Source organism: Chanodichthys erythropterus, chromosome 10 (assembly GCF_024489055.1).
Source record: "Chanodichthys erythropterus isolate Z2021 chromosome 10, ASM2448905v1, whole genome shotgun sequence".
NCBI lineage: Eukaryota > Metazoa > Chordata > Actinopteri > Cypriniformes > Xenocyprididae > Chanodichthys > Chanodichthys erythropterus.
In genome coordinates this window covers 16,259,489-16,287,233 of record NC_090230.1, presented here as the reverse complement: position 1 = coordinate 16,287,233, position 27,745 = coordinate 16,259,489, and the positions used below count along the sequence as shown (strand labels likewise).

At 35.4% G+C, this 27,745-nt stretch overlaps 2 protein-coding genes across 2 annotated transcripts in view; both read right to left on the bottom strand.

The window, feature by feature from the left end:
- The window catches only part of LOC137028140 (adhesion G-protein coupled receptor D2), a 50,941-nt gene extending 46,351 nt beyond the window's left edge, over positions 1-4,590 (bottom strand). The window contains exons 1-9 of the mRNA XM_067396902.1: positions 4,583-4,590; positions 4,186-4,451; positions 3,445-4,083; positions 2,949-3,047; positions 2,320-2,393; positions 1,843-2,124; positions 1,620-1,731; positions 1,243-1,380; positions 1,046-1,151 (exon numbers count right to left, since the gene is read on the bottom strand). Coding sequence (XP_067253003.1) covers positions 1,046-1,151; positions 1,243-1,380; positions 1,620-1,731; positions 1,843-2,124; positions 2,320-2,393; positions 2,949-3,047; positions 3,445-4,083; positions 4,186-4,451; positions 4,583-4,590 — 1,724 coding nt within the window. The remainder of the gene's footprint in view (positions 1-1,045; positions 1,152-1,242; positions 1,381-1,619; positions 1,732-1,842; positions 2,125-2,319; positions 2,394-2,948; positions 3,048-3,444; positions 4,084-4,185; positions 4,452-4,582) is intronic.
- A 2,782-nt stretch (positions 4,591-7,372) lies between these two features.
- Positions 7,373-26,930, bottom strand: kif14 (kinesin family member 14). The gene is made up of 29 exons (XM_067398709.1): positions 25,781-26,930; positions 25,176-25,430; positions 24,971-25,058; positions 24,770-24,868; positions 24,612-24,664; positions 23,960-23,990; positions 23,738-23,845; positions 23,491-23,607; positions 23,167-23,285; positions 22,626-22,798; positions 22,198-22,345; positions 20,363-20,426; positions 20,046-20,230; positions 18,079-18,181; positions 17,817-17,971; positions 17,590-17,737; positions 17,366-17,518; positions 16,695-16,827; positions 16,505-16,598; positions 16,131-16,272; positions 15,302-15,405; positions 14,783-14,883; positions 12,178-12,408; positions 11,842-12,029; positions 10,017-10,169; positions 9,747-9,869; positions 9,501-9,566; positions 8,201-8,342; positions 7,373-8,107 (listed from the first exon to the last, which is right to left on the bottom strand). Exons 1-29 carry the CDS (start codon positions 26,599-26,601, stop codon positions 7,767-7,769), a joined length of 4,638 nt encoding a protein of 1,545 aa, XP_067254810.1. The 5' UTR covers positions 26,602-26,930; the 3' UTR covers positions 7,373-7,766.
- Between the last annotated feature and the right edge of the window lie 815 nt (positions 26,931-27,745).

Here is a 27,745-nt window from a genome sequence, read left to right as displayed (position 1 = left end):
AGAGATTCATTACACAGCTTCATTGATTATAATGGGAGATTTTTTAAGAGCTCAGCTTTGTGTACCTTGCGTTGTAATAGGCAGCTTCAGTGATTATAATGGCAATCTTTGCTCGCTTTCTATATATAATAATTTTTTCATGCAGCAAACTACACATTGCAAAGTTTCTGGATTGACAACCATATTTAAATGAGTGATTAAATCTGATTGACAGTGATAACCATGACAATGAAAGAAAAAAAACAATCTGATACTGTATGCCAAATGATCTGTGCATTAAAGGGATAGTTCACCCAAAAATGAAAATTTTCTCATCATTTACTCACCCTGAAGTTTCTCCAAACCTGTATGAGTTTCTTTCTTCTGTTGAACACAAAATAAGATATTTTAAAGAATGTTGGTAATCAAACAGTTGACGGTAGCCATTGACTTCCTTTTTTCCTACTATGGAAGTAAATGGCAACAGTCAACGGTTTGATTACCAACATTCTTTAAAATATCTTTTTTTGTGTTCAACAGAAGAAAGAAACTCATACAGGTTTGGAACATGAGGGTGAGGGTGAACGATGAAAGAATTTTCATTTTTGGGTGAACTATCCCTTTAAGTCTTGGAGTGTAAATGCTAAATGCCTAATAATAGACCTGCTATTTTTCAATGTAATGTGTTACTTTGTTGTTCACAATTCAGATCAGTCACTCAGAGCAATTTCATATTTAAAAATCTGTAAATTTAAATGTAAAATGTCACATTTGTTTTATGATCTTTCCTGACAGTGATTATTTTTTATTTCACATATAAATAGGTTTCATAGTTAATATTACAAACCATTTCTTTGCATTTATTTTGGATTTATTGTCAGTACTGGGGTCGTAGTTCACATGGATAGGGTACTTTGTACTGTGTGTGTGGATGACCGTGTTCGTCTGCCACCACCGAAAAAAAAATTTGACCCAGGAAAAACCGTGACAGCATTACAATAGTGATTTATAATGAAACGATTTAAGTTCAATTTGGTGTGGAGAGATTCAGGATGCTTTTGCTAACCTCTTGCCATCTGTCTGTTGGTCAGCAGGTGTTTTGACCTCCAGTGTGGACGACTTCTCTACCAGGTTACTGTAGTAGGTATAAATAACCATCACTTCCTTGTGGCCTGTCAAATAATATAAGCAGATAGTTGTTCTTTAAAACATTATAAATTCTGACATTTATCTTTAGAAATCAGCAATTTGCCCTATTCTCACCCAATAAAAAGACTCTCTGCATTTCTGACTCGGGTATGAGGATCTCATCATGGCTGCCGAACTGACTGCCATGAAGCGAGGGCTTGAACACACAACTGCAGCTCATCTGCGCCAGCCCTCGCGGCTCCAGGTGAATATCTAACGAAGCAAAACGTGACTCTTGATATAACAAACACTCATTGTTTGTATTGTTTTTATTGTGGGACAACCAAAACAGCCATGGCTAAATATTAATAACTGCTTGAATACAATAACAGACAAGAGACAGTTTATCTTTATTACTCCACCTCTCAAGAAAACAAATATTGACTCCTATTTGTCAGAAGTCAGAGATGATGCTACCTAGTCATGCTAAATGAGGCAAAAAAAAACTGTACCCATGTTCTTTGTTGACATTGTGAAGCTTTTGCGCTCGGCCCAAAGCTCATCCGCCAACGTCCACAACAGCTTGTCAATGTTCTCTAACATTGTCAATGGTCCAAGGTAATTCTGAGATAATACAGGAAACAGACTCATAAATCTGACATAAGAGTTACCATCCACTTTTTGGATTTGGTTCCAGAAGAGCAGGGTATAACCAATTTCAATCCCACAACATACCCAACGATCTCTCAAATCCTCCCATAGTTTGGCCATATCAGGGTCAATGAGCCTGCTGACTAGCTCCAAGCAACTGCGGATCATGGATATGAAGACCTCAGTGGGAACACCTATTTTATTGAGTTGAGTGGCCTTCTCGATGGTCTCGGTGAGGTACAGGAGATCAGAATGTGTAATGATGTCTGCATTGCTGTCCATAATTCTCAATATGGCACTCAAGAGGTAAATATGACGAGTCAGTTCATTCTCCGAGAACAAGGTTACATTTGTATTCTCTGTATTCTGTGGAGAAAGGAAGATAATGCATATTATATATGTCTATGTGTCAATAATACGGAGTATATTTGGATCTCAAATAATGAATGATAGGTTAAAAATAAAGAGGAAATGAATTTACAAGGCTAAGAAGCCATTTCTCAGTGAAATCTGGAGGTTTATAGTGAATCTAATAAAAATCAGCCTTGAGCTCTAACTCACAGGTTTGGAATGAAACTCATTGTTGACTTGTGAGAAGAACAAGGTCCCAGGAAAACCTAAGAAGTCAAGCTGCTCTGAAATAAAGAAGGAAAACACCTGGATTATCACACGTTGAAAATGCGCAAGTAAATGCATTGCCAGGACTCGAGACAAAAATCAAAAGACCAAAATAAAAAATAAATAAAACACAAAAACTAGGAAGCCACTGCCTCCTAAAAGACAACATATTGTTAAAAAGAATCTTTACTTACAAATTTTCATATGAGCAACCGGTGAATGAATAAACTAATGCAAGTCTCACAACACTATACCTCACAATAATGGTTCCTGGTTACTTTTTCAATAGGACATAGCAGAAAAATTATTTGCAGTTCAGTGAGTCAGTTGTGAACTTATATTTCTGAACAATTCACTGAGTCAGATTCCAACTGTAACTTACGAGGTTCAATCAGACACGTTGCATGCACTCTAACGAGATGAATAACATCTGACGAAATTGCAAAAACTGTCTCCAATGATGATGTAAGTTTTAACTTAAATATAATTACTCGAAACCAGGTTATCACCTTTTGGGAATAGGCAAACACTTCCTCTTTGCGTCCAACATGAGTCATTAATTAGTTTCCCACTTGCAGGGTCTAAGGTTACACAAGCCTTGTTAGACGTGTGGACGGAAAAATTGGGATGCAAGCCAGAGGTAAGTTGGTCTGGTGGTTGGCTTTTGGAACCTACAAGAAACAAGAACCAAAAATTGTTTAGCAGAAAACTGATCCTTTTGAGTAAAGTCTGGGGCTGCCGAACAGCCAGCAAGCTAATTTTTTTTTTTTTATAGGCTGCCAATTTTAAGATGTCACCATGAGTCATAGTTCTTGAGCTCTCCAAGTCTGTAAGAACCATATGTCCTCTCTTCAGCAAAGAATAAGTGACTCTGGGTCCATGACTCATGTGCTGGGATGTGTACGATCCGAAGGGTGGGTCTCAGCATTACCGCATACATGGATGAAATATTTACAACCATCTCAGCCTGTGGTTACCAATCACAACTTGGCTGTATTCACATTGATGGAAGAGTGGAAATTATAATGCAAATATTTGAGTGTGCTATACCACCTCCAAAATCTCTACCTTTACACGGTGAGTTCCTTCTGCGTGTTTGTAGTGACGTCTCTATTTCCAGTGCTGACTTATTCCACTTGAAGAACAAGCCAGAAGGAACAGGTGAACAAACTTTTTCCATGCTTTGGATTTCAGTGTCGACCAACAAACGATCCCACATGTACAGCTGCGTAACATTCCCACAAAGCGCCTTGTCGCCATTGTAACCTCCGTAGGGCTCCTGGTCTTGTCCGATCATGAAAAGGCCATCGCCTCCTATGTAATTTGATGTGTTGAGGGAGTTCCCAGAACCCACCACCATTCCATCCACCCAGATGCCCCACTTTCCAATATTCGCAACCAAGCTTGCACATACAAAGTGCCAGGAGGCATCATTGGGAAAGCCTGTTACGTAGGTGGTGTTTGAACCATGCACCAGCAATGCAAGCTGGACGGGTTCATTCCCTGTGATTTGTGCTTGGAGTTGGAATTCTTTAATGAATGACCTTATGGCATACGAAAAGACTGTGGAAAGTCCATGGCAAGTTGGATCAAGCTGGAGGTGAGCGCAAACCGTTAGCGCTTCCATGTTAGGGAACTTATGGCGGAGGCGAGCCGATTTCCGGTGTGGCCGCACTGGAAATTCCAGCATGTATACATCTGGAGGACCTGGAAATGTTTTAGAAAACAACATGCAATATTTATTAAAGAACAATAATGCAATTTTAGTAAATGTGACATGAGCATGGAAAAGTAGGATATGTCACGCACCAATTTTTTGAAACATGCCTGCACCTTCAATCCATACAGGTTGAGTGATATTCAGGGAATGCAGAAATCTGTTCAGCCTTTGAATCTCTTCGGTACTGGACACCACCGCTAGGGTCCCTGAACGCTGGAGACAGAGCTTGCGTGCAATGAACCATGGCTGGCGATCTGGCACATACTCGGGGTAAAAGTCATCATGCGTAAGCGGGGTTTTGCTTTCCACTGTAAACACAAGGTTGTTTTGTTTACAGACCCAAACAGCTTTACATCTTATACATTTGATACTTTATGTCTAACAAACTGCACAAATTGTAATTCTGTCCATGAGATTTTAAACTGTTAGTTACTATTTGCAACTTTCAAATTAATATAATAGTAAGAGGATTATAACAGAAATCACCCCTCCATAATTATATCTGAATTTTAAGCATATTACATTTAAACTTTGAAGCTCATATGAATGCTGTAATTACCTTTTTCCATACAGTGATGGATGACTACCTTTAAAAAGAGGTTGCAATTATATACAAATAATATTAATTCACATAAATAAGCAATTTATATTAATTATATGGTTTTGTTATAATATTTTAACATAATTACTCATAACATTAATATTTTCTCCACATAATGTCAAAAGTATATTGCATTAGGATGTATCTGGACTAAGTTACTTACAATAATGTTGGAGCAAATTATTTTCAACAGATTCATCCTGCAAACAAAATACTCATTAACAGTGACAACTTTAACAGCTCATAAGCTTATTATTGAATAAAAAGGAAACAGAAATTAGACAGTTTTAAAAACTTTAAACTAAGAAGATTACAGGGAAAATATTACTTCAGGTCAGCTCTGTCAACTACGTCAAGTGATGATGAATATGTATTTAAAAGCCTCAAAAATGAATAAAACCGCACATTACCTGAAACGAGGTAAAACGTTTAGTCGTAAGTCACAAATTGCATACTTTATCTCGAAAAGTAAAGTTTAGCAAACGATTCGCACGCGCTTTCCGTTGAATGTGTTGTAAGTATCTTCTGTCTGTGTGTGAGATCATGAGAACCAGCGCGCGCCTCCCGCTCGAAGCAGATCCCGCCACTCCCCCTCACGATGGACACACATCATTTAGTTTCCGAGGTCTAAATAGAATTGCATTTTACTTTGAAAATGTAACCCATGTTGTTGTCAGTTACCAAATAAATCTTTGAATTTATGTAAAAATTTGTGTTTATATGTTGTAAAGAAATCAACCTTTGTCCACAGCAGTGGAGTCAAAATTAAAATAAGAAAAATTACGTAATTTTACACTTTTTACAGATTGTTTTTTATCATTTCAAATAAGTTACACTACTTTTTTAATATTTTAAATAATAAACTATTTTTAATTACACTGCGTTCCAAATTATTATGCAAGTGACATCAGTAAGATTTCAGTAGAATAAACATTTAGATTTTAGTTTTTCTAAGAAAATGTTTGTTTATTTATTTATCCATGTCTTTTTAGACAACTCTCAGACAAAATAATTTGCCAGGTATATGGAAACCCTACTTAGAGGTTGTTCCACATTATTAAGCAAGTCACAGTTCTCATGCAATATGGGGAGGAAGAAAGATCTTTCTGAAGATGAAAAGCATGAAATGGTGCAATTGCTGTGCAAAAGGCATGAAAACAACTAATATTTTGTGAAAACTGAATGGAGATTATCAGATTATCATAAGATTTGTGAGTGATTTAGAGCACAGCAGAACTCGGTCAGATAAAGGCTTATTAATGTAAGTTCCTGTCAAAAAAAAATTAATTGAATTAAAAGGGCAGCTATAAAAAAGCCAGTGTTGAGCAGCAAAGTATTTGAAGCTCTTTTATTGTGTCTCTGGAGTCTCAAGAAGCTCTCCATGCTGGCAGTTGTGCGTAAAGATGCATTTCAGCCACTCCAAACCAAAAGCTCACAAAGATAAACATTTACAGTGGGTGTAGAAATACATGAAGACCCCTTTTTTTTCAAATAGTTTTATTCACTGACTAATGCTGTACTACAATAGATGGTCTAAACGGATGGATTTCTGGATGGTTGGTGAATGGCCACCACGTTCCAACAAGACTGTGATGTCAGCAAGGAGCTGGCGGGTGATGATTTGGGCTGGAATATTGGGAAGTGAGATGGAAGGTCCCTTTAGGGTCTCTGAGGGGATTTAAATGACTTTTGCAAGATATGTGAAGTTCATAATTGGCCATTTTCAGCTATGACATAAAATGGAGGATAGTGCCTTCTGAAATACAATGCACTATGTACTATCCCATGCTGCAAAATGTATTTCTACCCACTGTAAATGTTTCTCTTTGTGAGGTTTGGTTAGTGATTGTTGAAATGCATCTTTACTCACAACTGCCAGTCTGCATGGAGAGCTTCTTGAGACTCCAGAGACACCAGAAGCTTCAAATACCTGTTTGCTGCTCAACACTGGCTTTTTTATAGCTGCCCTTTTAATGCAATTAATTTTTTTGACAGGAACTTTCTTTAATAAGCCTTTATCTGACCGAGTTCTGCTGTGCTCTAAATCCCTCTGAAATCTTATGATAATTTGATAATCTCCATTCAGTTTCACAAAATATTAGTTGTTTTCATGCCTTTTGCACATCATTGGACTATTTCATGCTTTTCATCTTCAGAAAGATCTTTCTTCCTCTACATATGGCATGAGAACTGTGACTTGCATAATAATGTGGAACAACCTCTAAGTAGGGTTTCCACAGACTTAAGTAGACCTGGCAAATTATTCTGTCTGAGATTGATACCAGTTATAAAAAAAAAACATGGATAAATAAACTAACATACATTTTCTTCGAAAAACTAAAATCTGAATGTTTATTCTACTGAAATTTTACTGATATGTCACTTGCATAATAATTTGGAATACGGTGTATTTTGTGGCCCCTTTAATGTAAACATACTTCAGATCAAATATTAAATAAAACATTTAGCCTATATAAAATATAAATAAATTCGTTACTTTGTATTTGAACAATTTTGCTATGGATTCCTGTTGTGAACAAGAATTCATTCACACACACACACACACACACACACACACACACACACACGCAATATTATATTATATTAGCATAGATAAAAGATAAAAGGCATGCAGTATAGTATGTTGAAATAGGACACCAGATTTCTTATCCCAGTGAGTGTTTATTAATGAAAGTATAAATTAGTGTGAAACAATTACATGATCCAAAGTAAACACAGTTGCAAATGCTAAAAATCTCCATGTGAATGAAATTGTGAAACACCAACACTACCAAGCCTGTGCAAAAGTTTCAAGTGCAAAAAATATATATCCAGCAGTGCATGAGTTATAAAAGACTTGTGAGCTTGATCATTTGCAAAATACACAGAAACCCATCTTCTTAAGTTATTCTATTAAGCCCTTCATTAAAATCCTACAATTAAATAAACTATTGTAGGCCTGTATACTGTAAACACATCAAAATGAAAAGTGAGCCAATTTTAGCCAATTAACCATTACTGTTGTACCCAATGTGGTTATATACATGACTAGTACCCCTTCAATCCAAATTACACCCAGCGGGCATCTCTGGAACACGTGCTAATGCCTGAGGAAAGAGAATACACAACTTTAGGCACGGTCCGATTTCTGTTGCCATAACCCGGTTGAACAAAGTGTGTATCTGTGCCCAGCATCTGCATTCCGTCTGTGCTTTTATCAAACACTGCTGGCAAAGCCTGCAACGCAGAGTGCACTTTATCACGGGCGACCATGACATTCTTCGCACACGGAAGCTGAAGACTGTCGGAACGTCTTCCGGTCATTTCATGTGGAAGGCCATTGATGACATCATCAATCGTCTTGGACGAAGACAGTATCGATTGACTAAGGCCAGCATCGCTGCCACTCCCTGTATTATACATTAATAAAATTAAGTCATGTCACATATCGGCCATAACCGTGCACGTTTCATATGCATGTTATTGTGGAAAAAATGCTGTACCTCTCAGATAGCATGACAGAGATGAGTGGAGGTCTTTGATCGCCCCGTTTAGCTTCAGGAGTTTGGCGGTGGTGTTCTGAACAGCACACAAGTCCGGGCCTTCATCGTCCTCTGAACGATTCTCAGTGGAGCTTGACCTCTCCTGTGAAAAAGCAGATATGAACAAACATCTTTTAAACATGAAATCCAAACCAAACAAAAAGCAAAACAAAAGAAATAGCCAAACCAAACCAAACCAAACAAATCTCCCAAAAACAAGACAAAAATTAAAAACAAAACAAAAACTAAATAAACCACTCCAAAAACTAACAAAAACAAACTAAACAAAAAACAAACCCAAATACCCCCCCCCAAAAAAAATTACAACCAAACAAATAAAACCACACCAAAAAAAAGCAAAACAAAAGAAATAGCCAAACCAAACAAACCTCCCAAAAACAAGACAAAAATTAAAAACAAAACAAAAACTAAATAAACCACTCTAAAAACTAACAAAAACAAACAAAACAAAAAGCAAACCCAAATACCCCCCCCCCAAAAAAATTACAACCAAACAAATAAAACACCAAACAAACTCCCCAAAAACAAGACAAAAGTTAAAAACTAAACAAAAAAATAAATAAATACAGCCAAACAAAAAAACAAACCACTCAAAAATGAAACCGAACCAAACAAACTAAAAACAAAAAATTAAATTAAAAACAAAAATTAAAATACCAGACCAAACAAACCTCGCAAAAATCAAGACAAAAATAATAAAGCAAAAACTTAAATAACAACACCAGAAACTCAGACCAAACAAACCATCAAAAACAAAAATACACCCCCGCCCCCCAAAAAAACAAAAATTAAACAAAAAACAAATCGTAAAAAAAAAAAAAGAAAAAAAAGAAAACCATACATAAAATAAATGTTTTATTATTTTTTTATGTATATATTACAGGGACTCTAATTTGTTTTAGCCCACAGGGTTTAGGTACGGTTGGTGGGTTAAAGGAAATGGGTGAGTAGGTGAGATGCATCCATTTTTCCTTATCCCAGCATCCCATTCTCTTGCTGAACAATAACAACGAGCCTGTAGTTTGTGTATTGAAGATAACAGTTACAGCCACATTAAGGTGACAGATGACACTCCACTCAATCCATTTATGTTCTAAACAGCAAAACGACCCAAGACTTGCGATAAGACCGCTCAGGTTCGACGTTTTACAAGCGCTGTCCCCCTCAGTTATTGTTGGGGTGGTCATCAATCCAAAACATTTTAACCACAATGACGAAAACAGCTGTTTGTAAGGCGTACCGACAAGCAGCAGTCGAAGTAGCTTTTCAGAGTGTGGGCGACATCCAATATTTTGGATTGCTGAATCTGTAAAACAAAAATCAACAAAGGTTATAAAATGATGTTAAAGTGTATATTTACATCAATTAATATACAACATGTTAAATGTATTTGCACTATTAACTGGATCATTGTAAGGTTATTTCCTGAGTTTACAATAATATTCCATGGCATTTATTAAGTGAAATATTTATAAAGAGAACTGACCGGTGTTCCAGCGCGAGTTATCTGAGCATCTCGAAGCATCTCAGCAGAGATTTTCAGACCTATGAAGAGAAGATCTGTCACACTTTGATGCATCCCTTCCTGCAGAGAATCCACAACTGACCTCTAAAGAGAAAGAGCAAAGAAATACAAGATAACACATTAGTACTACTTCACTACATTGAATTTTTGATTCTGATATTTAAAGACTGGTCAAACTTTTACTATTGGGCTGCAAAAGTGCAAAAGATGAGGAAGAGGAAACCTACTCACATAGTCTATGATCTCTGAACCAAGTTCAGTCAAATGAAGATCAGTCCCATTCACTGCCGCCAACAAACCGATAGTTTTGAGAGCCGCATTCATACAATTGGCAACCTTTCTCCGGGCCTCTGTTACCATGGAGGAAATCTCAGAATCACAACCCTGAAAGACCAAGACACAGAAAGACCAACACGGTCTTGTAAGGCCTTTACCCAAAATTCCAATGCTGATACTTAGCACACTAAAACCCATTAGTTAACTACATTAGTACAACACTTCTACGTGTTTTTTAATCATTTAATTTAATAATTTGGTTTCTGTAGGTTTTATGAAGGTTAATTTAATACTTTAAGACCTTTTTTAAACAAAATACAGAAAATGTATGAAATAAATGAGTTGTTTTCATAAATCATTGACAGGTCTTTGTTCTGGTATTAAGCATAAACTCACTTAACGGATTAGTTCACCAAAAAATGAAAATTCTGTCATTTATTACTCACCCTGATGCCGTTCCACACCCATAAGACCTTCGTTCATCTTTAGAACACAAATTAAGATATTTTTGTTGAAATCCGATGGCTCAGTGAGGCCTGCATAGCCTGCAATCACACTTCCTCTCTCAAGATCCATTAATGTACTAAAAACACATCTAAATCAGTTCATGCGAGTACAGTGATTCAATATTAATATTATAAAAGCGACAAGAATATTTTTGGTGCGCGAAAAAAACAAAATTAAGACTTATATAGTGATGGTCAATTTCAAAACAATGCTTCAGGAAGCTGCAGAGCACAAATGAATCAGCGTGTTGAATCAGTGGTTCGAAGCGCCACTCCGAAGTCACGTGATTTCAGCAGTTTGGCGGTTTGACACGCGATCCAAAACGCTGATACATAACGCTCCGAAGCTTCCTGAAGCAGTATTTTGAAATCGGCCATCACTAAATAAGTCATTATTTTGTTTTTTTTTGGCACACCAAAAATATTCTCGTTGCTTTAAAATATTAATATTGAACCACTGTACTCACATAAACTGATTTAAATATGTTTTTAGAGAGGAAATATGCTTGAGAGAGGAAATGTCAATGCTCCCTATGCAGGCCTCATTAGATTTCAACTAAAATATCTTAATTTGTGTTCCAAAGATTAACGAAGGTCTTACGGTTGTGGAACGGCATGTGGGTGAGTAATAAATGACAGAATTTTCATTTTTGGGTGAACTAACCCTTTAATTTTGTTTAGTTTTTCAAGACTTGATTTTTTTACATCAAGTAAATTATCTTGATTTTAAAAATGTTTATATATTTTTATTGGAAAACAGGACAAAAATAGAGGAAGATATTCTTGCAAGATATTCATGCAATGCACGCAAAATTTAACGCCATGACTTTAGGAACTCCATAATCCAAAAAAATAAATAAATAAATAGATTGTGAACTTGCCTAAACATTGGATAAATACACCCAATAATAATAATAAATTATTATTATTTAAAATTATAGTTATTATTACTACATTAAAAAATAATATTTAATGTAACTAAATTCAAGAAATAATATTAATAATTTAATATCTGATGTCTAAACAAATAAATAGATAATTATTATTATTACTGTTCAGTTTTTATTTATTTTTTTGTGTTTTAAGGAAAACAATACGAAAAACTAAGTTGATAAAAAAAAAAAATCTTAATGACAAAACACTGATTTTTATGACACTTCTAATGAGATGACTGCATTTTTATTTTTTATCCAGCCCCTTTACAGAGATAAAAGCATCACTGAACATAAATGCAACATGCGTTTTATTAATTGACTATGAACCCTGAAGAGCACCTGAATGAGTAGTTGAAGGTAGCCTCCGATTTTCTTGACCTCTGTCTTGAGCTCCTCGGCTCTCTGAGACACTGTGTTAGAGCTGGGCTTAATGCTGGAGACCCAGTGCATCGTAATGAATACAGCCCTTTCAACAGCAGAGGTGGCCTTCACTAGATGAGTCTGGGCTTCAGTACTGCAGGCAAACACTGTTCACATGCACACAAACAGAACAAAATGAGGCTCTTTGTGTAGCGCTGTGATGACAGAGGTGTTGTGCATTCATACTGAGCTGAATATTGACACTGATGTATGGGTATGTTGATTTAGGTTTGTTAATAAGGCTTGGTCGCTTACGGTTCTCCTGGCCATCGTCGTCAAGGTGCTCATAAAGGTCCGCGATGGACCTCACGGCACTGTGAACCACCAGCAGGTCTAGGGTCAGTTTGTCGGCCAAGCTTTCATTCTCTTCGGCTGACTGACAAGAGCGCAGACGTGCAACGGCAGAACCAATCAGATCTTTGCAGATGGCTGGGAGGGCAGAGTCAGATGTGCTGGAGTGCAGGGAGGGGGGCTTGTTCATCAGCCCTGAAAAAAAGACAGAGAATATCAAAGACACTCAACATTTTCCAGGGGGATACAGTCATATTTCTTAAGCCGTTTAAAAAATTAAGCTAGTCTGTTATTTTAGTATTTTTATATACCATTTTAGTATTTAATTATATTTAGAATTAACTTTAATTTTTTTTTTGTTAATTAATATTAATTTATTATCATTTTTAGTTTTTGTTTATTTTAGGTTTTTATTCTGTTGTCTTTAATTTATTTTATTTCAGCTTTAATTTGAGTAATTTCAGTACTTTCAACTTTAATTTATTTCAGTTAGTTGCCAAAGCAACAATTTTTTATTTGAAAGTTTTTTTATTTAATATTTATATTTTATTTCAGCCTTGAATAAGTGAGATGTAACACAAAAATTATGCAGCTATGTATACCATGGTTTTGAACCAATGAGATTACACTATTTTTTTATTTTGGCCTAATAGTTTTTGTTAACAATAAAAACATTTCCAGAACCTTGTGAGCTGCCTAACTAGAATGCATTTTGAAGAAGGTTTCAACTGTTTTTGTCCATACAATGAAAGTCAATGGGGACCAAAACAGCATTGTTTGGAAACCATTGACATTCAATGTATTTATTTGATTATATGATTTATTTTTTAAATTATTTATTTGTGCACATCATTATTTTTTCTTCTAATCTCTAATCAAAAATGCAAACCTCCCCTCCCCCTCGAAATGACAAAATGACATGTCGGTGAGTAAATGATGACAAAAATGTAATTTGAGTGAATTATACCTTCAAGTCTACTAATTTGAATAGGGTAGGGTATAGTTTGAATTTGAGCAATTCCGATTCCAACTCCGCTTATCGATTCCGTTTCTTATCGATTCCTTGTTTCGATTACAATATGGTTAAAAAAAAAATTAAGTCAAAAATTTAGATATCAAACAAACTTATTCTGTCTTTTTGCAGAAAATTCTGTTGCAGCTGAATACCATGAACAATAATCAGCAGACTAAAGAACTAACTAATAAACTAGACTAACTAATATAAATTTCAAACATTATTAAAGACAAGTATCCAGTCAGTAATACAATAAGAACAAATAAGCAAATTAGCAATAGCACAAACAAATACAAGTGAACAATGTTCAGAAATTGAAATCAAATGTAAAATAACACGGCACATAGTTTTCTTTTTATAAAAATAAAGATTAATCCTTAAAGGATTAGTCCACTTTTAAATAAACTTTTCCTGATAATTTACTAACCCCCATGTCATCCAAGATGTTCATGTCCTTCTTTCTTCAGTTGAAAAGAAATTAAGGTTTTTGACAAAAACATTCCAGGATTTTTCTCCTTATAGTGGACTTCAACGGCCTCCAGACGGTTGAAGGTCAAAATTACAGTTTCAGTGCAGCTTCAAAGGGCTTTAAACGATACCAGACGAGGAAAAAGGGTCTTATCTAGTGAAACGATTGGTGATTTTTGAAAAAAGAAAATACAACTGTATATGCTTTATAAACACAAAATATCGCATTGAACGTACTTCCTGTTTCTGCATTTTTCAAAACGCTTATGCTGTATGTCCTACGCCTTTCCTATTCTACTTACGGAATGAACCGTAAGAATAAGACCCTTATTCCTCATCTGGTATCGTTTAAAGCCCTTTGAAGCTTCACTGAAACTGTACCTTTGACCTTCAACCGTTTGGAGTCCATTGAAGTCCACTATTAGGAGAATAATCCTGGAATGTTTTCATCAAAAACCTTCATTTCTTTTCGACTGAAGAAAGAAGGACATGGACATCATGGAGGACATGGGGGTAAGTAAATTATCAGGAAAAGTTTATTTAAAAGTGGACTAATCCTTAAAAAAAATTATTAAGTCAGGTTCATTAAATTATTTTCTTTTTCTCAGCAATAACAGACAGCAGCAGGTTTACTAGGCTGTTGTCACTTTAAGACCTCGTGAAGGATCCAATACACTGTTATGTTCACTTAAGACATAACCGACTGTGTTTACGAGGATATTTTGACATAATCTTGTGTTTGTTTGTTCAAGTGCAAGACAACATGAAAGAGATATCAATTCACTATTCATACACTTTATGAGAGGTGCGAGTACCGAATTGAGTTCTCCTTCACGTCTTCTTGCACTTGAATGGTTTAAAACCACATTAAAATGTGCACACAGGAATCGATAAGTGGAAGCAAAATTTTCAGATTCCTCGCTTTAAGTATCCGATTCCAGAATTGGCATTGATTTTCTATTCCCAACCCTAAATTTGAATGATGCTGAAATCTGCAGTAGGCTATTAAAATCATTTAAAGAATTAAACTTTGCATAATGAAGCCAGTTCATTATATTCATATAGATGATATAAAAGGTACTTTACCTGTGGACTGTGAGGGAGCACAATGTAGGCTTTGAATAGGGTGCACACGGATCTCATAGAGACGCCCAGATATCCTCCTGCTCTTTAGCAAGCTTCTACTCCTGAGAGAAACAGAAGAAAACAGAAATAAAAGAGATCCAGATACATATGAACTTGAACCATCATTATCAATCATATAACTCTTCTTCAACAGCCAGTTACATGATGTACACTTTCAGTTGAACATCATTTACTGTTCATTTCAAGGAATGAAAGACACAAGAGGAAATCACAAGTGGAAAAGCAAAGGAACATATGAGCTTTGAGAAGGAGGGCTTCACAGGTGTAGAATGGGTTTTGACTCACTAACACTGAATTTTGCTGTAGTCACATGTTCATGAAGGCAATGAAAATAGGTTAAAAAAAAATGCCGCAGGAATGTGCTTTTCTTAAGGGCTTACTTTATAAGTGGAAAAATAACATCACGGTGGAAGACAAGAACTAGCATTGGACTAGCAGTGGACTAATAAATTCAAATACCTTCTACGAGAAAAAGATGAGGTTGAGGAAGAGGCGGATAGGTCCGGTTCCCACTCATCATTAGGGTCGTAAAACACGTCGTCATCTTTAGAGGTGCTTTCCCCCTACAGCCAATAAACATCAGACTTGATTTAGCCTCCGATTCTTTTATGATAATAAGAACAAGTGCCAATACTACATGCTTCCTGCTTTTACTGGGTAATTACAAGGAAATAAACAGGCTTCAAATGGCCTCATGTGATACTGTGTAACAAGAACAAGTTCTAGGTTAAATACGCAACGCTGTGTCCAAATCAAGTGTAGCACAAAGTGTCCAATGTCAAGTGAAATGCTACACAAAAAAATAAAAAATAAAATAAATAAATCATATAACTAAATAAAATAAAGCTAAACAATAAACAGACTAAAGCAATTTCCCATGTCAATGAAATGCTACACAAAACAAAACAAACAAAAATAAAATAAAACAGAACTAAACACTAGATTAAAAAAAATAGAAATCAAACAAAACTAATCTAAACTAAATAAAATAAAATAAATAAAAAAACAACTTTCCAATGTCAAGTGAAATGCAACAAAACAAAAATAAAATAAAACAGAACTAAACACTAAATAATAAAAAAAATAAAGCAAAACTTTACAATGTTACGTAAGATTATACAAAAAACAAAAGAACACCAAACATTTTTAGTGCAGCTATGTACACTGAGGTTTTGAACCACGTGTTTTGCCATTGTATTTGCAACAGAAACGTCACCATGCACTCCAGTTTACTGAAGCTCAAGCATGTTTACGGCTATAACTGGGTGAACATCTTTTATGAAGCCACCTGCTCGAGCTCCCTCATGGCAGCCAAGTTGCTCTGGAACTTCTCCAGACTCCAGAAGGTGGAAATTCCCAGTTTGGTGTTCTGAACTTGAACCTGCAGTTGGGCGTCTCCACCCTCGTTCTCTTTATCGGTCATCTCATGTCTGTTGTGAAAACATAAATCCACATCTTTTTCCAGTCAAACAGTTTAATGTCCAGAATGAATGAGGCAGAATATAAAAAACACTCAGTTATGGATTAATTGACTAAACTAGCACTTTTCCAGTCATCAGCCATTACTGGATTTTATAAATGTTTTATGTTTTATAAATGTGGTCCACACAAAGTGCAATTTTTAACCAACTAAATGGACTAACTTTTTTAGAATAATTGTACCTGCTGAAGACTGTGCGTTTCCTGAGTTTGGCACTGATTTTGTTCGCTTCTTCAATCATCAAAGACAGCTTCATGGTGTCCCACTGTGGGTAGGCTACAAACATTGAAGAAAATTATGGTGAATACCACACTGTTAAGAACATTACGGATGGAAAACTCCATATCTTTAAAATTAAAAGTATCTATGTACCTGTTTTAGGGGTCTGGGTCACTTTAAGAGCACGTCTCCTCTCAATCTGAGCAAGGTCTTCTGCAATCTTCCTCTTCTCCGCCTCTAGGGCCTCCACAATTTTAGCATGCCGGACATTATTATCGACCAACGCCTATTTAAAAAAAAAAAAAAAAGTCACAAATTAAAATATGTTTAAACATAAATAACTAAACTAAATGATGACTAAACCAAATAATGTAACTATAACAATATAACTAAAACTAAACAACATAACTAAATTTACAAAAAAAAAAAACACTAAGAACTAATAAAATAACTAAAACTAAGTAACCAAGTAAATAATATAGCTAAGCCTAACTAAAAATAATAACTAAAGCTAAAAAATAAAATAACTGAAATGAAAATAAAATACCTGCAGTGAACAAAGGCCCCTAATTCCTAACGTCATAAACATGTAACCAATCCCATCGACGGCTTTTCCTATCATTATTTCTAATGCTGATTTTTAGAAGGCAGCTGTCTGACTCTGAGATGGCGATCGGGAACATGGTTTTTGCAACATTAGCCATACATTATTAGCTGTTTGATTAATGTAGTCAAGCCAAAGGCTAATCATATCAATTACACTTATGTTTCAACCTTTATTAACAAGACCATCAATTTTAATTTAATCTTTAATCCTTCTGTACCTCTCTAGTAGCCTGGGCCTCCATCTGCAGACGTCTTTTATGGGTGTTGACTTCCCGCTCCAGTAGAGTCTTTGCTGTATGCAATTGCTCTACCTGGCTGACGACCCTCTTTTTATCCAGCTCCTGTTCTCTTTTCCTTTCACTCTCTTCCTCCTGAGGATGCATTTGATTAACTGGAGAACACTGGATTCACACATTCTATACATTGACATGTTTCTGCTTACCAGCTCTCTCTCCAGAGCTTTGATCCTGTTCTCGTACAGACTCTTCTGCTCGCTCAGCTCTTTCTGTGCCATCTCTTTTGCCACCTGAATGCCCTGCATCATCTCCTCTTTGGCCTTTAACCGAGCCTCCTCGATCTCCGCTTCAAGCCTATGAAGAAAAGTGATAATGAAAATCAAGAAAGTCAAACATGAGTTCCTGAAATGGAAACTCTTGGACTTATACTCACTGAGCTCTCTGGGCCGACAGCAGCTCGTTTTTGGCAAACTCAAAATCTTTTTGACCATCTCCACTGTTCCAACAGGACGCGCGTTTCCCGCTCTGAACCTCAGCGGGGTGGTTGAACCGAAAGTAGTGATCTCCTCCAAGAATCACACGGTCTCCCTAAAATGGAGTAAAAAGTGAATAAACAGGATTTTAGGATTCATGTGAGGATTTCAGAACAGACAACATATTAGAGGTTTCGCTTCAGAACAGCAACAATAACTTACGTGGTGGAGAACGGTGATCTCAGACACAAGATGTCCATTCAAAAAGGTCTTGGCGTTCGGCATTGGTTTAATGCTGACGGTACCTTTAACACTGGAGATGACACTGAAAAAAGATGAAATATTGGAAATATATCAATGGATATTAGATATTTAATTGCTCATGCTCATTTCCTCTATTTTTTAGTCTCTTTAAGTCTCTGAGACAAATTGCTAGGGTATTCTGGGTGGTTGCTACTGTACATTATAATGTTATGGTGCCTAAATTAACTTCGAGCATTAAAAAAGTAGTTTAAAGTCAGCATGAAATCAAAATTGACCCTATTTACTTTGTTAGTGCGTATTAATAGTCTTGTGGTGAACAATTTACCCGTGCAAGTTTAAACACAGAAAAAAAATGTTTGTCGTGGTAATCTTTAATCAAAATCTGAATATTTGCTTCCTTAACCACTCCCCTCCAACCGTAAGTCTGCTATGAGCGAGAGATGGAGAAAGGTGCTCTAAAATGAAACCCTGCCCTCGACTTTTGCTTTTTTACACAAAAGAGCTTGACACTTTTATATCAGTTATTTATTGGTTACTGGCCATAGCATGAAAATGTGTATTATATATATATATATATATATATATATATATATATATATATATATATATATATATATATATATATATATATATATATATATATATATATATATATATATATATATATATATATAAAGAGTATGCATGTATGCAAGCAATAAATGGCCTTTTTCAGTCCTTATTCACTGTAATTTGTATGCACAAAAGTGATCAACTTTTGTTATTTTTATTATCGTTTTAAAAAATTTCTATATTTCAGTTTTAGTAATTTTAGTACTTCAACCTAAACTTAATAATTTCAGTCAGTTTCCAAGGCAACTTGCCTAATCAAGTTTAGGTTTTGGCTGTAATATTAATGTTATTTTATTTCAGCTTCTATAACCGAACAATATTTTTAATAGTTTTAGATTTAGTCAAAAATAACAACACTGCCATGGAAGAAATTAAGTCACACAGATTTAGAACAACATCAGGATAAGTAAATAATGACAGAATTTACATTTTCTGTCCCTTTAAATGTACATCCAATCATGTTTAAAGGTAACTTTTGGCCTTCTAGCGGTTAAAAACAAAACTGCATGCATTTTGCGGAAGAACTTTATTTTGGTTGTGCTTCGGCTCTGCATGTCTGTGTGGATGAAAATGTTTATCCTACTGCTCGTAAAACATTCAATACTAGATAACTTGTTTAGATGGAAAGGATCTCAAGCTGACTAACAGATAAAATTACTGTAGATTTACCCAATTAAAGACACGGTACTTCCTCGAAAATAAACTCCTGCACAGCGCTACAACAACCATAATGAAACAACCTTTCATAATAGATAATTCTTTACAATGAACTCAGTTAAAGAGCTACATATTGAAATGTATCTGTTCAATATTGAGTCACCTTTTGAGAAATAAAAACATCTCCGCGTCACTTTTACAACATTTCAAATCCCTCAGTTCATGTTGAAAAGCCAAGCCAATGTTGATTCTTGTTTTATTACAAGCTCTGTCACGTTTTCTTTTCGGCAGCAGATTCTCCTCTGTTCTGCCTTTTTTTAAACGAGTGATTCCCCGGAAGTTGGAGATTTAGCATGACTATGTCAACCTTTGCCGCTCATTGTAAAAACTAACCTATACTACTCCCACACCATACACGCATCAGAAGTAGCCAACTTTTCTCTATTTACGGATATGACGAGACATCCCCTCAGGTCTAAAACATTAACACTTATAATAGGTTTACCATAATGAATCAGGCTAAGACAAAAAACACGTTTTGGAAGACAGACTCATTTAAATGCTGTTCATTTTGAACAAAAAAGTTACATAGTGTACCTTTAACATGATATGTTCCTTTTAAACAAATCAATGGGCTAGTATGTGATCTGTCTCACCAGTGCTCATCAGCGATGAGAGCTCCAGACAGCTGGATGTCGTGGGCCGACTCAGACTTGAGCTTGCCGACCTTGGTCTCGCCCTCTTTAATCATGTAGAGCAGCATCTCTGACAGCTGCGGATCCTCATTCAGGTTCACAAGGTTAGGCAGCCGATTATCCACTTTAAAGGTGACACCGGAGCGCTGAACGAGGTACAGAGAAAAAAACAGATGAAGAAAGTGAAGAAGAAAGAAAATGGCCATGAAACGCATTTGAAAAAGCTCATCGATCCATCAGACAATGAGGTCTGACTGTTATTTGCAAGTGTTCGTTACCTGCAGCTCCTTGGTTTCCTCACGTTTCCTCCTTTCTGCCTCTTCCAGCTTTTCCTTCCAAGTTCTGCACATATTAAATGATGGGAAAAAAATTTAAAAACAAAGTAATTTTATTTGTGTAAAACGTTTTAGTGCAAGTTTGTGACAAAATCTTATATTATTATAAAATATAAAGAAAAATAAAATACATTAAGAATGATCATATATATTATATGTTTATTTATTGTTTCAAATTAATTCAATATAACTTTAACTAAAAAAGATTAAAAGCACAATATTCCATGCATGCATCTATGCATGCTATTCCAATGGAAAAACTGCCTTCGTATTTTTTTTATTAAATTATAATTATATTTACAATAAAATGACTATTCCGTCTGAACTGCCTTTACTTTTCCACTGATGTCAGTGGTTGGGAAAACAGCCAAACATGTTTCAACCCCTAACATCCCGTCTGCTGAGCGGAGACCACATCAACATACTGTAGCAAGCACAGAGACGGTGAGGAAATGTGCTTTTTTGGCTTATTCTGTTCCAAAACCATATTCTGTATCCTCAAACTTACCTGGCTACAGGCCCGCTGACTTGATTTTTTGCATTTTAAAGGAAGGAGGAACATCAGAGAGTTTACGGTTGTGTATGAGGCATGTCACGTCTGAATACTCCCAAGATTTTAGTAAACATTTATGTAAATATTGGTGTTCATTCACATGTATTGTTATATTGGTTCATATAAAGGTAAAATATTACAATATTACATAATTTCACTTACTGAAAAACAGCACAAAACATGCCTTGATTATTTTCAACTACACTACGGTTCAAAATTTTGGGGTCAGTAAGATTTTTTTTAATGTTTATGAAAAGTCTCTTACTAAGGCTTACTAAGGTTGTATTATTTAATTGATAATAAAAAAAACATTTTATTAAAACAATTTAAAATAACTTCTCTTTGAATACTTTTTTAAAATAAAATGTATTCCTGTGATGGCAAAGCTGAATTTTCAGCATTATTACTCCAGTCCTCAGTGTCACATGATCCTTCAGAAATGATTCTAATATGCTGATTTGCTGCTCAAGATACATTTATTATGATTATCAATGTTGAAAACAGTCTGCCTTTTTTTTTTTGTAATATTATAAATGTCTTTACTCTCACTTTTGTTCAGTATAATACATCCTTGCTGAATAAAAGTAATATATTATAATAAATGTATAATCATGTTATTTTATAATCAAATATCATATAAATTATCATTATTATATTTAAATTTTAATAATAGTAGTAATAAAAAGTATGCCATTTACACCATTTAAAAACAAGTTCACAAAAAATGATTGTCAATTATTATCAATAAGCTGCACAATAAAAATAAAAGGGATGAAAAAAAAAAAATGAAATTTATTCTTTAAATATTTCTGCTCCATTCTTGTAACCTCCACTTTCAACATTACAATGAGTTTATGTCTCTTCCTACTAGATATTCCTCATTAAAGGGTTAGTTCAGCAAATAAATTCTGTCATTTATTACTCACCCTCATGTCGTTCCACACCCATAAGACCTTCGTTCATCTTCAGAACAGAGGGAACAGAAAGCTCTCAGATTTCATCAAAAAGACTTTAATTTGTGTTCCGATGATGAATGAAGGTCTTATGGGTGTGGAATGACATGAGGGTGAGTAATTAATGACAAAATTTTCATTTTGGGCTGAACTAACCCTTTAAATAAACTGTTACATTCAGAAATAAAAATAGGTTGTGAACAGCATTTCATTTATTTTTATTTTCATTTTCATAGTCATAACACTGATTTTTGTAGTTTATATCCACGCACCTGTGAGCCTCAGCCATTTCGTGCTCCTGTTGACAGAGTTTAGTCTTAAGAGTGGCAATCTCCTGCTGAAACAGTCTCATTTTCTCAGGCTCGATGCCCTGAGAGCTCATCTGAGCCGCACGGAGCTTCTCCACCTCTGCTTTCAGCTCTGGACACACAGGTTCATGAAACATCATGTAATGTCATAACATATGTTACATGTCATACACATTCAAATTATCTATGCCAAGAAAATAATAAAACTAAAAAAATTTAATGGTGGATATATTTTATTGCTGTCAGTGGTTGTGCACAACACACATACACATTAGTGAATTACTGCCCTCTAGAGGATAGCTGTGCTGGTATGTTCTTGGTTATGACGGCTGATGGAGTACAAACACCAAAAGAATTAACAGATGTAACACAGTTAAACACAGGTCACTGACCTCGGATCAGTTTGGCGTTGGTGTCCTCGTTGACTTTGGCAATGTTAATGATCATACGGGCCTGCTGGGCGTAACGCAGCGTGCTCAGGCTCTCGTCCATGCTACTGGCTGCAGGGCTCAGGGTGGCGATCATGGCTGTCTTGGAGTTCCCACCAAGGCTTTCCTTCAGTAACCTGAACACAAGAGGGAGCTGAAGCACTTCTGTTGCTTTTGACAGCAATATATCTTGCATGTTATGCTATATTTTACATTTAACGAAAATTAACAAAAGTTGCTGGTCTTATTGTGCACAATTCATCAGCACCCGTTTGTTTTCTTTCATCAAAATGTTTACAATTTTGTTTCCATTTTATAAATCAGAATATCATTAATGGGTGGGGAAATTAATAAATAAAAATAAAACATCATGGCTGTGAAAATACATTACATTGCAGAAGCTGTTTTGTGTTGTAGCTGTTTTTTGATTGTTTTAGTTGAACTAATAAAACTGCAGTGAAATATTATATAAATCAAAACGAACTCATAAGCAAAAGTTTCTCACCATGTGAGCACTGACTCTCTGTATGGGGTGAAGACTTTCTTTCTGCTCTGAGCCTGTTCCGAGAGCGACGAGATCACCTTTCCCAGAGTGAGCAGAGACTTGTTGATACTTGCTCCCTCCTGGGAAAAATAAATAAATTCATATTACAAATATGTCCAACTTAAGATTTCATGATGCATTGCATTATTTCATAAAGAATCATAATCCAATCATTGTCAGAGCAAATATATATGCCCCTATTAACATGTACAGAACAGTAAGCAGCAGAATGCCTTTTGGGGAATCATGACACAGAATAAACAGAGCTATTGGATGCTGGATTACCCTGAGCCGGTCTCCACTGGTCTGGGCTGAAGTACAGCGCTCACTTCCTGCCAAATCTACCAGATTGATCCGGCTGGTGATGTAGTGATCGTGCTCCTCTTCCTCCACAAACTCAGTCTGTGCACATGCAAACAACATCATATGAACATAACCATCACAAATGCATTAATAAACTATTCATTTGCTGGTTCAAGTAGCATCTCACTTCAATAGGGCAAATGGAACAAAATAAATCTAAAGGTCTTACTTTAGTTTGCGTCATGACCAGAGTGAAAACAGAGTGCGATCTGGAGCTTTTATCGTTCATACCGGTGGCGGCCGTGGCTCTCTGTTTGTTACCGAGTGCAAGCCAAGTCTATGAAGATGACATTGTAATAAGACATAAAAATGAAGTTGTATTAATAGTTAAACACATAAAAATGGGCTTTGAATGTATAAAGTTAACAGAAATGCAAATGTAAAAAATTACCTGAATATCAGCATAGGATGTGACTACATTCCTGAAAGAGAGCATAAAGATTAGTAACAGCGGCACAAAACTAAACAAAAACAAACGATTCCAAACCAAAATAACATAACAAAACAATAAAACAAAAACAACCAAATGCAAAAAATAACAAAACAAATCACTAAACACAACAAAATAAACTAAATCAACGGAAAGTACAACGGAAAACAACCAAAACAACTGAATCCAAACCAAAACTGTAGAATCCAAACAAACACAACAAAATAAAGACCAAACCAAAAAATAAAAACAACAAAAACAACCAAAACTACAAAACAATAAAATAACAAACCAAATCAATAACACAACAAAATAACAAAACTAAAACAATAAGACAACAAAATTACTAAAACAAACAAAACAACTGAATCCAAATTAAAACAAACCAAAACCAAACAAAACAACTGAATCCAAATTAAAACAAACCAAAAACAAACAAAACTACAACAAAACAAAATAACAAAACAACCAAAACAACTGAATCCAAACCAAAACAAAAACAACCAAAACCAAACAAAACTAGGAAACTTAACAAAATTAAAACAATAAAAAAATTATCTGGTTTTCCATGAGTATAGTAACCGTGATGTGTTTGGTTTAAATGTTTGCTTACGTGGACAGGTCTGCAACATAAGGCCCGTAAACGGGGTGTTCTCTGACACGCAACTGGAAAAGACATGAAAAGAATGGAATTGCTTATCAATTAGGAAAACAAAAAAACAACATGACGTTTGTAGCATTTAATGCGTTTTATTGAGTAGTTGTACTTACAGGCATTTTCTTCAGGTTTTGTTCGTCCTTTGCCACCAGCAAATCATGGATTTTCTCATTGTAAACCTCAAAATAGCTCATCTCCAGATGGCAAGAGATCTTTAAAATAAATAAACTTGCATTTAAAAAGGTTAAACACAGTATAATTATAATTCATCCATAAATTGTAAATGAATAATTATTGTATGGGACAGTAGTAACCTCTTTGGTTTCAGTTCTGGACAATCTTGAGAAAAGCTCCTCGCAGAATCTGGGAATAACTCCAGCCTCTTCACCAAAACCCATCATACTAGAAAACATCCAAAATGACACTTAAAAATTATTGATGTAAATAGTAAGCTGTTTTTCCTTTAAGTAGTTTTGAATATTTATTAAAAACACAGTGTCAAAGAGAAACGTCACTTACGTGTAGGATTTTCCAGAACCTGTTTGGCCGTAGGCAAAAAGACAAGTGTTAAATCCCTCAAATGCTCTTTCAAGCAAGGGCCGAGCCAGTTTTTCATAAACCATCTGCTGACTTGCAAAACTTGCATCCGATTCATTGATGGAGCAAAAAGAGAAGTCAAAGGAAAATGAGTAGTTTTGTTTAGTATCCGGATGTTGCACTAAAGTTTCTTGGTTGTCCATGAAGATCACCTGACGGGCTTTCTCATTCTTCTCCCTGCGGACACAATGAAGTGAAACTTTAAGTACAAATAAGTGGCATTGTCCTCTAAAATAATTATATTAATTAATTATATATAATATAAAATGTATAATGTACTAATATATATATATATATATATATATATAGTAACAATTAACATTATTATAATATTAAAATGTTCAGTTCAAACTAAATACTAAAACTATTTAGAATTTTCTCGCAATAGTTATTATTTTATACAGTCAGACAGGTCGAACTCACCTTTTTATATTACGTTTTTTTTTTTTTAAGTAACAAATTTGTATACTAATAGTTGCCTTAAGTCAACATGCAGCCAAAATAAAAGTTTAAAAACAATTTCTTACCTTGAACTGAAAGGTCTAACTCGAACTGCAACAGTGACTGTACTGTTCTCCATCTTCAGATCTTGAGCACTTGTTCTGCTCACAGCTTCAGGAGGAACATGTCCTTCAGCAGCAGTGGTTCTAGAAGCTCTCGTTCCTCCATGAGCTGTGGAGCTCATTAGGGTGGTAGGTCTCCTCACCTGTGCTGAATGTGATGCGGGTGTCATGTGTCTATTTATACCACCAATCAGAACCTTCTCACTGGATGCGCCACATGCTGATCTGCCAGTTTCGGTGCTCATCTGTGGTGGCTTCTGTCTTCCAGCAGTTGTGTTCTTTGTAGGCGTGGGTCTAGACGCATCTTTACCAGCCAACCTCTCAAAGACGTCTCTCTTGACACTTAATTTCTCAAACTGGGTTCTTCTTGTAGGTGTTGAAACGGTTTTACCCTCATTATGGGTGGCACTGACCTTCTCAGAACTTGTTTTGTGAGCACCACATGAGGTTTTCCCAGGTGTTTTAATAGTTTCATGGGACTCTTTTGCTGAAGATGGTGCTGGATTGGGTTCGGTCAGGACTTTGGTTCTGCTGATGGACCCCGTTCTTGTCCGTCGCTGAAGTGTCAGGCGTTTCTCTCCTCTTTGGTTCTCTTGTGTGGTTTCTTCATGGTGGTTTACATGGGGTTTACTGGGTTTTCTCTGAAGAGTTAGTCTGGCACCAGAAGATGGTGTTTTAAATATGTTTTCTCCACATTTTGTGAGTGCTGAGACAACATAAGTCCTGTTCACTTCTTTTGTTAAATTAAAAGATGATGTGTTCTCCTCTTTTGATCCATCCATCATTTAATGGGTCCAAATATAACACTTTTGACTATAAAACTGTTTTAAGATTGCCCCACACTTCAGTCCACAAATGTCTTCATTGTTTTATAATAACGAGTTGAACAACCTGTCAAATTATTTAAAAATACATATTGACGTAAACACATAACTAAAACTGACCTGCAAGTGTTGATATCCTGTCATTTAACAATCGTTTTGTATATTAAAAGTTATTTTGTTTACGGATTAAAATCGCAGTCATTTCTTCTTCCCGTTTACTTCCGTTTTAATGTTGAGAAAGTAACAGACTGTACATCGCTAAATAACAACAACAACTCACTGTCCACACTCCGCCATACCGCCGCTCTAATTCAAAAACAGTAGGCGTGCTGTGATTGGTCAGTTCAGACTGACGCCAGGGCACGCAGTAACACCCACCAACCAACAGATGGCAGAGTGCGGGTGAATCTCCAAGCCTGAGAACGGGTTGTTTCCTGGTTGTTTCAGCCAAATGAAAAGGCAGGAAATAATGCCCTTTTGTTTGGTATTAACCTTTTTTTACAGTCTATGGTATTAACACGAATACATTTCTTATTGTGATATTTTAGGCACATAAAAAGCGCATTTTCCAACATTTACATTACTGTAATGTGAAAAACTATTTAATTTATTTCGACATTGCGGTAATTTTTATTTTATTATCTTCAGTTTATGCTTTTTTTTTTTTTCAGCTAAATTTTCTTTTACACGTTATTACTTATAGACCTTCAGGTTAGACGTAAATTTAACGCAGATAAAAACGAGACTGTGAGGGATATACGAAGTTTTTACAGTAGTATGCTGTATAAAGGTCCTAGATCACTTAATTTTCACAAGTCACAACTTTTAATTAAACTTTTATTATTTTATTCGGAAAGACGTTAAATTCCTCACAGTTTTCATTCCTGTCGAAAATTAAACATGGCGCAACACTGACTATAATCATTCTTTTCTCATTTTGGCACTGTATTTTTTATTCTATTTACAGTTTATTAAAAAAAAAAAAACTACCATTTTTACTACCTGTATATACACTACCGCTCAAAAGTTTGGGATCGGTAAGATTTTTAATGTTTTTAAAAGAAGTTTCGTCTGCTCAACAAGGCTTAATTTATTTAATTAAAAA

Coding starts and splice junctions, on each gene's coding strand:
- kif14 (XM_067398709.1), bottom strand. CDS start 26,601: ATGATGGATGGATCAAAAGAGGAGAACACATCATCTTTTAATTTAACA. Junction 16,599..16,694: donor GACCCAGACCCCTAAAACAG/GTACATAGATAC, acceptor CAATGTTTGTAG/CCTACCCACAGTGGGACACC. Junction 8,108..8,200: donor TCTGTCATGCTATCTGAGAG/GTACAGCATTTT, acceptor TGTATAATACAG/GGAGTGGCAGCGATGCTGGC.